Source organism: Scophthalmus maximus, chromosome 1 (assembly GCF_022379125.1).
Source record: "Scophthalmus maximus strain ysfricsl-2021 chromosome 1, ASM2237912v1, whole genome shotgun sequence".
Classification (NCBI taxonomy): domain Eukaryota; kingdom Metazoa; phylum Chordata; class Actinopteri; order Pleuronectiformes; family Scophthalmidae; genus Scophthalmus; species Scophthalmus maximus.
The window spans coordinates 2,337,260-2,349,574 of NC_061515.1; the positions used below are offsets into that span (position 1 = coordinate 2,337,260).

Sequence of the window (12,315 nt, forward strand, 5' to 3'; positions counted from 1 at the left end):
AATTACAGTCTAAAAACAGCAAAGATGCCATATTTTAAATTGGCAGTCTCTTGAGATTTCAGTCGCTGCTGTTATGGCAACACCTGTAGTTACTGGTGGTAACTGCAAATGTGGGTGTAATATTAGAGGTCTAAGAATTCAATGATGATTGCAGTAAGTACTGAGCTCACTGGCAAACACACTGAATTTCCTGTGACCACTTCATATTAAAACGTGAATCTGTGAAAGATGTAACAGTAGGAAATGTTTGGTCTGCACTAGCAGCAACTTAATATAGCATTTTCCCAGAAATGTGAAATGTGTATAAAATATAGCAACCACCACATCAGCGAATAGACCGGCTTATGAGATTTGTTTGGATTCACATTAAAAGAGGGTGGCATGCTTATATGGTCTGTAATAGCTGCACATACTTTGCACATTCCATCCCTGCAAAAAAGGATACCATGAAAGCAAAAGGTTAATTTTCCAAGCATATGCTTTCTTTCTTTCTTTCAGAAGCTAAAATCTAACATGTTCGTTAAAGAGGAGGGAGCAGGGACATAGAAAAGATTCCAAAGCATCTGCCAAAAAGGAGAATGCACAATTACAAAACTATTTCACTCTAAGGAGAGAGGAATCACAACGACAGCACTGGTGATGTCATGCTGGTGGTCGCTCGCCAAGAATGCCTGCAACTGTACCCAAGTCAAACTGACTGTGTTTAATATCGGCCTCCAGCACGCCCAGAACAACAACAAACAAAGATCCCAGCTTCGGACCAGACGCAGAGGGAGCAACATGAGGACTTTTTGACTCCTCAGTATTTCCTCTAGATGTCTTGTTCAGCCACTGTCCTAACATTATATCTTCACCTGATATGATATAGTTGGCAGTTGTGGTGCATTTATTTTACTGGAGGCACAGCAACTGTCTGTGCAGAAAGATAAGAGTGGAGGAGTGCCACACAGTAAAACCACAACCAACACTGTCGTGACAACGGAAGTCCCAAACGTTCGTACGTCACGTGACTCATGCAGACTTCAGATAGTTCCCGGAAGTCCTTGGCGCGCAATTCGAATCCATTATTCAGAGCGACAGAAACACGATTTTTGGTAATTAGTAGTCGCTAAATGTGTCGATTTACAATAAAGCAGACCGACTATGTAGTTAGTCAATACGTTTTCTTAACTCATAAACAAATCATAAATCATAATCCACTAACATGCTTTAAATGCGCATTTAGATTGATTCAGATGTGCTGATAATATACAATCTGATTTTTTTAAACGTCCTACCCTTCATAAGTGCAACACAGACGGTTGTTGACATTGACTCCATTGAACTATTGAGAGGCTCCATTCTCCGCCATTGCTGGAAAAGAACTGGTCCATTGGAGTGAACGGAGATGTCGCCAGTGTAACCAGGAGTTCCCTTTTCAACGCTACAGACAAGTTTTATCGTTTACAGTTTCTTGTTTACAAACATTGTAGCGACCTGCCGTTTGGAGGACACGCCCCTCGTGACGCCGACCCTCCTAGCCTGCTGGTTGGCTGCTTTTGAAAAAAGAAATTTGGCGCGTAAACAGAGGCGACGCTCGGAGGAAGTGGCTAGCGCGTCGCTAAGCTCCGACATTCAACGTTTTCTTGAACCAGCGGACCCACGTCTCACCTCACTGGCCCGCCGGCCACAGCCCGGACGGCTCGTCGCCGGAGTCCCGTTCTTCGTCTTCCGGGAGGAGGTGGAGGTAACGCCCAGTAACACCACATAGCAGACAAACGAAACAGGAGGTACCACTCCGACGGATTTTTGGCGAACTAATGCTTCGGGCTCACCGCGCGATTTTCAAAGCACGTTTTGACACAGGCGAGAAGTGACACGGGAAATACGCGGTACACGCGCGAAACAGGAAGTTGTTTGTCACTTTCACAAGGGACGTCAAAAAGAGATTGTGTTCAATATATTGCAGAATACTCTTAATGTTGACAGGTGAGAAACAGGAAGCAGTTTGAGCGGGCGCGCTCTGTGTAAAGAATCTGCGCCGACGATTTTTGCTTCGGAAACTCGTTAAACGGCGAAGGCAGAGAAAATGTGTTGTTGTGCTACAGTTCCTCCCCCCGGTCACATCACAGCTCACACAGGAGACGGGGTCCCCGACAAGTCCAGATGTTTAGCCTGCAAGACGGCGAGGCCTCGGTGAGTCACTTCGACCGCGTCGTTGCTAGTTCGCACATGGCGATCGAGCGCCGATTTCACGCTGATTTCCCTCCGATTTGCTGCAGCTGCAGAAATTGTTGTAGTGTGAACTCGGCATAATACGACATTCTACATTAAGACACGTGTTTAAAGACTGAGACAGAGACTCAATGGTTTTTGGGGAATATTATTGTGTGTAGTTTTGAAGGTGCACTTTCTTGTATAATACACTGTGGGGAAACATTGAACATTTTTTTTGTTTGGGTGTGTTAGCGACCGGCTATATTACTGCGCTCTAGCTTGGTGTAGGCTCACAGTTGCTGGGAAGAGTGCGAAACAACTCTTCCTTTGTAGAGGTCGTGGTTGTATGAACTATCAGATTGTCAGACTGGCACCCCGGCTCCGCAGCCATTGACCGCTACAACGTTACTGGATGTGTGCAAACACATATCCACATGTCGACTCTAGTAGCTAGCATGAGAAACAGCAGCTAGTAGCGTTGATAATGCTAAATGCGGCTATTCACTAAGCTAACAGCAGGAGTTAAACGTCAAACAGCGGTAGTATAAAAAATGAACATTGTCATGTCCTGTGGTTATTATAACATTAGCATATATGAAAATCCTGCTTTCAAATCCACCAGTCTGCTTTGCTATCGTCTGCAACTAGTTCGCAACCTGAAACTCTGAACACATGTCAAACATGGAATATTTATTAATCAGGCATAAACACACAGTAACAGTGGGAGCGGACAACTGTTTATTCCTGAAGTTTCCATCTGAAACCATCCATACAGATTAAATAAAATACAGAGGTCTGAGCGGATCATTTGAGCTAATTCTAATTCTGCTCTGGCAGGTTTACTTCTGGGGAAAGTGATCATTCTCCAACCATCATTTATGCAATTCACACAGTTTTAGAGCACAAAATCAATTTTCTCCTCATCTGCTATCATTCACTTTAGGGTGTTTCCTACTCCATGTGTACAGAGGAGGGAAGATGTTTTCTTTAGTCCTACGAGGTAATACCAGTGGAAACCAATCTCAATTCTCACAAAAATGTAATCTCAAAGTTAGCACAATGAGGCATGAAATCAGTTTCTTTGTTCCACTATTGTTTTTTTGTGAGTTCATTTCCCATAACAGGTTATTAGTAAGTCATGACAAAGCAGAGATGGAGCTGAGGTCAGTGCTGTGCAGTGAGGTCAGTCTTTCATCCTAGCAAACAACGTTTGTTTTCCACCATCGTCGTTCAAACAAAAGGATCGCGAGTCAAAGTAAGTCCAAACCCAAGACTTGATTAAAAGCCAAGAATCAGTAATTCAGACATGCGATTGACTAGTCCTGATGTAGGTGCCGTGATGGAATTTGGAACCTGGCTGACCAGTCTAGATCACTGCTGTCTCCATTTTCATTTCGTTGGCGCCCATACACATTCTGCCCAGTGACCTCTTGATGTTAACATACCATGTTCCTGCTGGTCCCTGCTCAGGCCCTGTTAGTATTATTGGACTTGACATACCCAAATGTTGCCTCACTGGTAAAAAGAAGAGAACATAAAGGAAAGGGACAGGGGAAAAAAATGAGAGATAGCAAAGAGAGTGACAATGGTTAAAGAAGAAAAAGCCAAGGCAGAAAATAAGAAAATACCAGTGAGACAACAGGAAAGTGTGGGGGGATCAAGAGAGAGAGAATGGGAAAGAGCGAGAAATTGTTCCTGATTTAGATCTGAGAGCCTCTGGTCCTTCAGATGTCTCCATCAGCTAACCACAAGCCTGGGCTGAGCATGCGAGGCATGCTGCTTACACTGGCACAGCAACCCCCTAATGCTAATAACTGCAATGTGTTAGCTACAATAAAACATTCCACACAGAGCCCCGATATACACATACACAGGCATGCACAAAAAAGACACGCATTTTATTTGAGTCACATATCACACGTGGGGGAATTCCCAAACACAGAGATGGCTTTCAATGGTACCTGTTAATTTATTAACTAAATAACCAGTCACTGGTTAAATGTCAGTTATTTATCACGTAGTTAATCTATTTCAGCGCTCCATGGCACTTCAAATAATAAATACTGTTTACAGATGGTAAAGGAAATGAGAATCTAGTGGTCAGGATCTGATTTTGACATGGACTCTCATTTATTTGTCAAAAACTGTAACATCCCTGCTCTGAGCATTTCCCATTATGTCATGCACAATATTAAGCACATTAAACAAGACATAAGCACCCCTTGAACAATGTAAGCACCATCCTCCAAGCACAGTGCGAGCAGTGGCTGAGGCGACTCTGACAACATAATTGCGCACGTGAGGTGCAGCTGTAAGGCACAAACTGTGGAGGCCTAAGTGCTCTTGGAGAGCATCAATGTTCTGAAACCAACAGGACCGAATAAATCAAAGTGAGAGAAATGGGAGAGGACTTTCCCCTCAGTGTTGAGAAATACCAAAGCCATATAGCAGTGCGTGAGCATGCAAGTGGAATGCAGCGGGCCTTGCCTTTCCACAGCCTCTATACGTCTGGGATCCAGAGCAAGATGGAGAAATTTCAACATTATTTTGAAAACAAATTATATCAATAACATCTTGGATCACCCATGTCCATTGATCTGGAAAGAGAAGCTGAAGGATGGACAGTATGAGGAAAGTGATGCTCAACCCATGATGAAATCATGAACCTGAATTCGAGAATTATATGTCTCATTTAATAGCTCTGTGATGCTTCATCTCCAAATGTCTCTGCTTTAAATAGCTGTTATGAGTAGAAGCAAATGCAACTCAATTTAAGCCTGTGCATTCTTATTATACCTGTCATTTTTTAAGAAGCAATTTGTTCAATTTCAAACCAGGTTGATATGCCTTCATGTTTTCATCTTTTAAGCTCTCTGTATGCCCTATTCACATAATCTCCTACCATGGAGAGTGACAAGTTATTCATATCATATTCTTCTCCTGTTATCCACATGTTACAATGTAAAGCAAATATTCACAGCTCCGGCACAAACTGGGGCGATTGGAATCTAACTCAAATGCCAACGCATTAGGATCAAAGAATCATAAACTGTTACAATAAAATGAGTTACAGACAGAATGGATTTAGTATTAGAAAAAAGAAAAATGTACACTCTGCTTCATAAATAACAGAAATCTGCATAAATTATTTTGCCGTTTAACATATTAACAAATACTTCCTTCTATGGTATCATCATAACTTTAATACGAGTGGAATAAGTTACAGGTCAAAGGGCTGAGGGTCTGCTAAATGCAGCACACTCTCACCCCAAGTCATAAATCACAGACCAGAAAGCTTGTGTAACTAAGGAGTCGTACAAATCTACCTGTTTTCACTGTTAAATTACAAACAGAGGCACAGTCACCATGTTAATCCTATTTTGACTTTCTGCAACACCCAAAGGGAAGAAAAATAGCCTGGAGAGAGCAATTACAAAAAGACAAATGTAGTGAAAAATCACCTAAAATTGGTGGCCTTAGTCTATGGTCTTATATAGCTTTAAAAAAATTATAATATAAATTGAATTAAGTTTAAAAAAAATTATGAATTGAATTAAATGATTGCAAGTTGTGTGAAACTGAATCAACACAAGAACATTGGTTTTAAAAGCAATATAAAGAAGTAATCATCCTCCCTAATTTAATTCAATCACTTCTTACATTGTATATTTAGATTTAAGACTCGTAAAGAAAATGGCGTTTCTAAACGCTACACAACCTCTTCCTAGACTGAAGACTGGACTAATAAGAGTGAACATGGGCCTTAACTGCAACGTAATTGCTTCCTAGATTGTAATATCACCGGAAGCACCCGGCGAGTAATAGGTTCTACTGAGGGAAAGCTGTAGCCCGGATGGCCTGAGAGCAGGTATAAACTGAAGCAGCAGCAACAACTAGCCCGAGTGTACGCATCTCTACTTTACCCAGGATGCAGGAAGCTGATGGGTTTAATTTGTTCCCCCCTGACTACTTTCCTGTTTCTGAGGAGCTGAAATAACCTCATTCCACCAGGATCCCAAAACCCTCCGCCAAAACCTCAAAGACAAAGCAGTGTAACACTGTGGGTTGTGCAGCCTTGGCCGACTCTCAAGCGACGGTGGCTGGGTGCAAGGCCCTACGCTGGAATTACACACACTTGTGCGTGGCCTTCTGCAGATGCTTTAAATCAGTTTGGAATGCCAAACAGGCACCAGTGCAATGGGTCACTCTATGCTGAGAACTTGAATGACTGAACAGACATTTACATTATGGGCACCAACCCATCCAGTCTAATTCTGTCTCTCAACAGTTCTCTTTGTCTCATCAGAACGCATGCTCCTGCTTCCAACCTGCCAGAGGAATCCGCTGTGTGCCAACATTTACTACATCTTTTTTATCATTTACAGCTAGAGATGGGTTGTGTTGCCGCTTCGTGGGGAAAATAGATTCGCTAAAGCTACATGTCTTCACCCCCGTCTCTTCAGTGTTGAAGACGAGGCCCTGCTGAGCTGATGATCAGACAGATTTATGGTGCAATCTCTGCAAGCCATTAGCTCCCTGCTAGCTGGAGAATCAAAGGCAAGATTTCCGGATGGCATCGGGACAGAGATTATCCAGTTTGTGCTATCTGATTGCATACTTCCACAGGCTGTTTTCTTTTTCTTGTTTAACTTTTTCCTTCGTGTTTCTCTGACTTGTGAAATACGAGTTGCACAGGCACAACAGACTGGATCTCATTCTGTCAGAGGAGACTGCTGCACAGTACGGAGGTTGACAGTGAAGGTACATTTGACTATTTTAATTGTCAACAACATTTTCATACTGTCAACTAAAATTACATATCTGATATTAAACCAGTAAGTCTAGTGGGTTGTGGATATAACCCGAGTGGCCAAACCACATATTTAAGCAGCAGCATCCAGACTATAACTCCACAACAAGGAATCAACAAAGCATCTGAATTCACAATGTGAGTCTGTCCATATCAAGGTCAATATCTGGAATACTGAATATCAAGCCCATGTGTTTTATATTAAAAAAAAATCACATATATATTTCTGTTTCACTTCCAAGGTCAAAGCAATAGGGGATTATCTAATGATAGAATAACAACCTGGATTTTTTTTTAAGTCTTCAAGAATAGGATCCCTAATTCAAATGTATTACCCTTTATTTAGGAGCAATGAGGTTCAGTGGCGTAAAATCCTAAAAATAGTTTGGAAGGAATCTAACAGAAGAAGGGGCCTAGCTGGACCATATGCCAAACCAACAAGTCTCAGAGGCACCTCCCCAAATCATCTCGAGGCAATGCATCAATCAGAACCTCCACATCAGTGGCAAATGCACTCAGCAGCCGTAAAACTCCCAGATCAAGCAGTGGGCCGAGCCAAAACCAGAGAGACTCTCCTCTGTAAAGCCAAGCCCTTATCTTTGTCTCGTAAAAAAAAATAAAGGGTGCTTGAGAGTGTTATGATCCACTGTAACGGTTATCCAGGCAGTTCCTCTCCGTCTTTGCCGATCACACCTCATCCTCAACATCTGGAGCAGTTTACCGAGATGTCAAGAAGAAAAGGAAATGTGACCGTCATTTTGCAACATTACATCAATGTTAGCCATCAGGTATTTCGTTAAAAGTCTGAGTTCAGTCTGGTCATTTTCTGTTACTGCTACAAATACAAGAACAAAACTCCTAAAAACAGAAACACAATAAATTCCATCTCCTAAACAACATGTTATCTTTCTCCTCATTATAAATACATATACATGTACACACACACACACACGCCTCTGGTTTGTAAAATGAATGTCCAAATATTAAACAATCTTTGTATTACCATACCTTCTCTACTACAAGTCTTCATTACAGCTTATTTTAAGCAATTACAGTCAGCAGGAGCTTTAATCTCCAACTGCTGCCTAACTCCCAAATTTCCACATTTGCTGGAAACTATAATTGTGAGCTGCTCTTGGTGCCTTGCAGATGGGCCCTATTGAGCAATCTCCATATCCCTAATATTACCCAGTTCCTCTCGAGGGGAAACGCGAACATTTAAAAAGGTCCAAATAATTCCGGTCAAATTACACAACCCTTAATGAACTTCAAAAGACATACGGATGTTTTTACAGGCAAGCACTTCAGCTTTAACAGTAATTATGAAAACAAACCATATTAATGATATCATTTATCATTTCCACACCTTGGCCACATGAGGCCCACCACAAAAGTTCCTGTCTCTACTGGACAAAGAAACACTCATAATCTACTAAAGGACTAAACTATGTAACATTTTCCATGCAGAGATACACAGCTCTTTCAAAAACCCTGCGGGCCAAAACCTAAATTATTCGAGTGTTTCAAGGAGAACGGTCATTGCCCAAGTTTTGCATGTACCTCACTGCATCCCTGCTGAGATCTGATCAAATCTGGACCAGGGCCTGACATGTAAATTAATAAGAAATCTCACTTCCAGAGAAACACGATACTTGTTTCTGTGAGACTAATGTGACAAGGGACTACAGACCTTCTCCTTCAATCAGGGAAATTCTCTTTGCATTGACCAAAGTGGAAAACGGGCCCCATAGAGATGACATAACAAATATTGATTTCATGGTGTTCTAACAATGGCGAATGTGTTATATAGATGAAATTAAGGTAATACAAGTTACCAAATTACACAAATATAAGAAAACTGGCAGCATTTTCTTGGCTTATGAATACAGTAATCAGCCTCCTGCTTCCCACTCACTATAGGAGAGAAGTGTAGCAACTCATTTAAATTCCACATGCTAGAAGGACTTCTGTTGTAAGTCTGGCATTGCTCCAAATTACGTCTCATGGGTGTATATACCCCTGAATTATTTGTCCAAATGTCATTTGCAATTCACCAAAAATCTTTTCTTGTCTGGAAGTCCTTTAAACATATGTAACAAATGGCCATTTTGAGACTAAGTCCATTACACCATCGCCAGCATTGGTACATGGGCTTAAGCTGTGTACAAAACATAAAAAACAAGTTTAAATCTCCATTGAACTGGAAACCTGATCGAATGAGCAGTAGCCACCTGCATAGCTTGATATTTACCATTAGTTCTGGGCAGCTCAAGTGTTACAAATCTTTTTGCCGCAGTCTATGTAATTAGCTGTAATTGACTTCCCTTGAAATGTGTTTCTTCTGGGACATCTGGCCTTGAAACATCAACCTTTCCATAAAGGGCCAGTGCCGAGTTACACTCGGTTTTGCAAACCACATGGGTGGCAAAGGTAAGGACCAGGCTTTTATGCTAAACTAAATACAAGAAAAATGCTTTTCATTTACCATACTTAAAAAAATATCTATGATTAACTGAATACAATAAAATGTTTGTTTTTTTTCTCTTAGGATAACTCCTGCGAGATTTATGCCCATGATGATGCATAAGAGGGCTTGAGGTGACATTTCTTGCTGATAATCGACAAGGTCAAAAGTTCTTACTTCTCTTCCTTCCCTTAATGGTGTCCTGCGGATTTGTCTTCCAAAAAGATACGTTTCTTCTCACATACAGCATGCTGTGTGTTTTCTCTGGGTCCTACAAATATGGTCAGTTGATTTTCTTTTGTCTTTAAAGTTGTAAAAAATTATATTGTGTACATTCTAATTTTGTTCATGATTTAGGTCCATATTCTGTTCATGAGAAGCGTCGTTCACTGCTTTTGGAATAAACAGCAAAACAAGGAAATGTGAAAGATGGCTGGCTGAGTAGTGAAAAGCACTGATCAAATTCAGTAAAATCACCTTACAGTTTTTTGAGTTTTTCTGAATATTTCTGGTCAGTGGTCAATGAAGCTGTCCCTCTTTTTAAGGGACAAATATGCTGAGTGAGTGTACTGTGCTCTACTTAAGGGAAACCATATTGACGAAGTAGAACCAACCATTTTTAAATGACAAAAATGTGGGGAAAACAATAGCTGATATAGGGTTTATGCTGGAATCCATCTGTTTAAAAATAAAGGCAGATGCATCTCTTCATAAATTGAAAGAGGCTTTGCAAATAATTCTGGTAGTATGGATGACAAAACACTTTCATCCCCAAAATTCTGAAATGTGTTCCTCGTTGCAGCCAGTCATTACATCACTTGCCAATGTGCTTTTCCCCCCAGAAGCTTTTGAAAATATAGATTACAATCACAATCACTGGCATAAATTCATCACCCCACTTCAACCAGGCAGAGACTTCTTTGCTTCTGGTTTCTTTGTTTGCTCTCCTCTCTTTTTTTTTAATGCATTTCACATCAGAAGAATTAAGCATGGATAAAAAAGACAAAAGCAACTCCTACTGCAATTTTGTCAACACTGCAGCAAATTAACTTTTAAGTTTTAGCCCTGTCTATGAAAAGGCTTACAACACTATGGCAAAATAGGAATAATATGATTAAACTCTGTAGTAACTCTTCAGTAAAATGGATCCTAACTATATTATTCTCCCAACTTAAAGAGAGAGACTCATATGCTCAATTTCAAGCTTGTGAGTGAGATAATAAGTGGTCAACATGCCAAGTTCATTGGCCAGAAACAATGGGCCTCATGCTTTTCTTACGAACAGATTTGTTCTTAAATGCGCACAAGTATGTACGTATGAGTAAAAGTAAGTAGTAAAGAACACAGTTGGTGTTGTGACGGCCACGTGGATGAGCCTTAACACAGCTGGTAGTAGGCTGCTCTACACGCCAGAGTAGACATGTCAAATAATTTTAGCTGCATATTGTATAATATTGCAATGAACAAAGGTCTACTGATCCAGCACCAGCAGAAAACGTGCCTGTGCAACATCGCCTGTCATGTCACACATTTTTTCATCAACCGTGACCACCTCCTTGCAGCCATCGATCGCCTTGCTGTGGCGAGACAGTTTTTAAAAGCCATTTTCATATCTAAGCATTTTATCTTTATTTCGGTGACAGTGTGACTCTGCTTTAGTCCGGCACTTCACTCCTGCTGACGCTCCTAAAATATAGACTTTGATTTCTGGATCTCTGAAACCAGGACTTCAATCTCGGTCTTCTTTTTACCTAACCAAACTGCATTTGTTGGCTCGAGAACAAAGGCCATTACAAAACTTCTTGGAAACGCAGAAAAATGCGAAGCTTACCTTCACATAAATAACAGGAAGATCTGGCCAGCCCTGTTTCAGTCCTGTAGGGGGAATCAAGGTTATACAGCTTCTCATACCAGTAGAGAACTAACCTGAGCTCCATCCCTCAGCTTGAGAATGCACTCCATGGTGTTGATGGTGATGACTACAGGCTCGGAGCCCAGCTTGGTCCACGGTACGTGAATACGCAGTTCATGGATATGACCACTCATGAATGTGAAAGGCAGCTTCAACTCCTATAGATGCAAAGATACAAATAGATCAAAACAACACACATAACTATTAGATAGAATCTTCACCATAGTTTTACAATCTGCAATGTAGAGCATTGGACCCTTCATCCACCCATTTCATAAACAGCACTTTGAAACTCATATTTGAAGACGAGAGGATAATAAAAACACCAGCTACAGAATACGACGTAAAGGTCACGCTTTTAAACAAAATCCGCCAGATTTTCTCAGGCAGACAAATCACTGCGCTGCATCTTGAACTACTCTGTGTGAGAACGAGTCCCATGAAACCAGACTGCCTACACACAGGCTTCACATGCCTCCCCTCGAAGTCTGAGCCAAAAAAACTAATAACCAAACAGATTTCTGAGGAAAAAGGCTGTCATGGATTTACAGTACGTCTGCTCAATAAACCTCACAATGATTCATCGAAATTTACTCTATTAGGAAGATGATCTCTAATCGCACATTTTTAAACAAAATGCAATAAAACAAAGGCAAAGGACCGTAGGACAATTGCCAAAATTATGATATGGCGTTACACGTCAAAATCCTAACACAATTCCCACTGTCAGTTGGCTTAAAGCTGCTTCCAATAAGAACTTTCATCACAATCTCTGTTGGGTTGGCTAGGTTCTTCAGAAGCAGTCAGAACCCACTCAAAAGAAAATTCTTTTAACTTTAAACTTGATCTAATCCAGACATTACAAGTGTAAAAAAAAAAAGAACACTGTCAAAATAACACTGCAGAGAAAAATAACTCTAAATCTATCAAACT

At 40.9% G+C, this 12,315-nt stretch overlaps 1 protein-coding gene and 1 long non-coding RNA gene across 14 annotated transcripts in view; one reads left to right on the forward strand and one right to left on the reverse strand.

Annotated features, from left to right (window-relative positions):
* The window catches only part of LOC118301643 (vacuolar protein sorting-associated protein 13B-like), a 299,542-nt gene that overhangs the window by 284,632 nt on the left and 2,595 nt on the right, over positions 1-12,315 (reverse strand). For all 13 annotated transcript variants that reach the window (XR_004790359.2, XM_035627305.2, XM_047331582.1 and 10 more), the window contains exon 3: positions 11,397-11,540. Coding sequence is in view for 12 of the 13 variants with exons in the window: in XM_035627305.2 (XP_035483198.2) it covers positions 11,397-11,540 (144 nt within the window). In the remaining variant the exon portion in view is untranslated. The remainder of the gene's footprint in view (positions 1-11,396; positions 11,541-12,315) is intronic.
* Positions 6,835-10,195, forward strand: LOC118301823. The gene is made up of 3 exons (XR_004790378.2): positions 6,835-6,957; positions 9,388-9,436; positions 9,555-10,195. It is a non-coding gene; the product is annotated as an uncharacterized LOC118301823 (long non-coding RNA).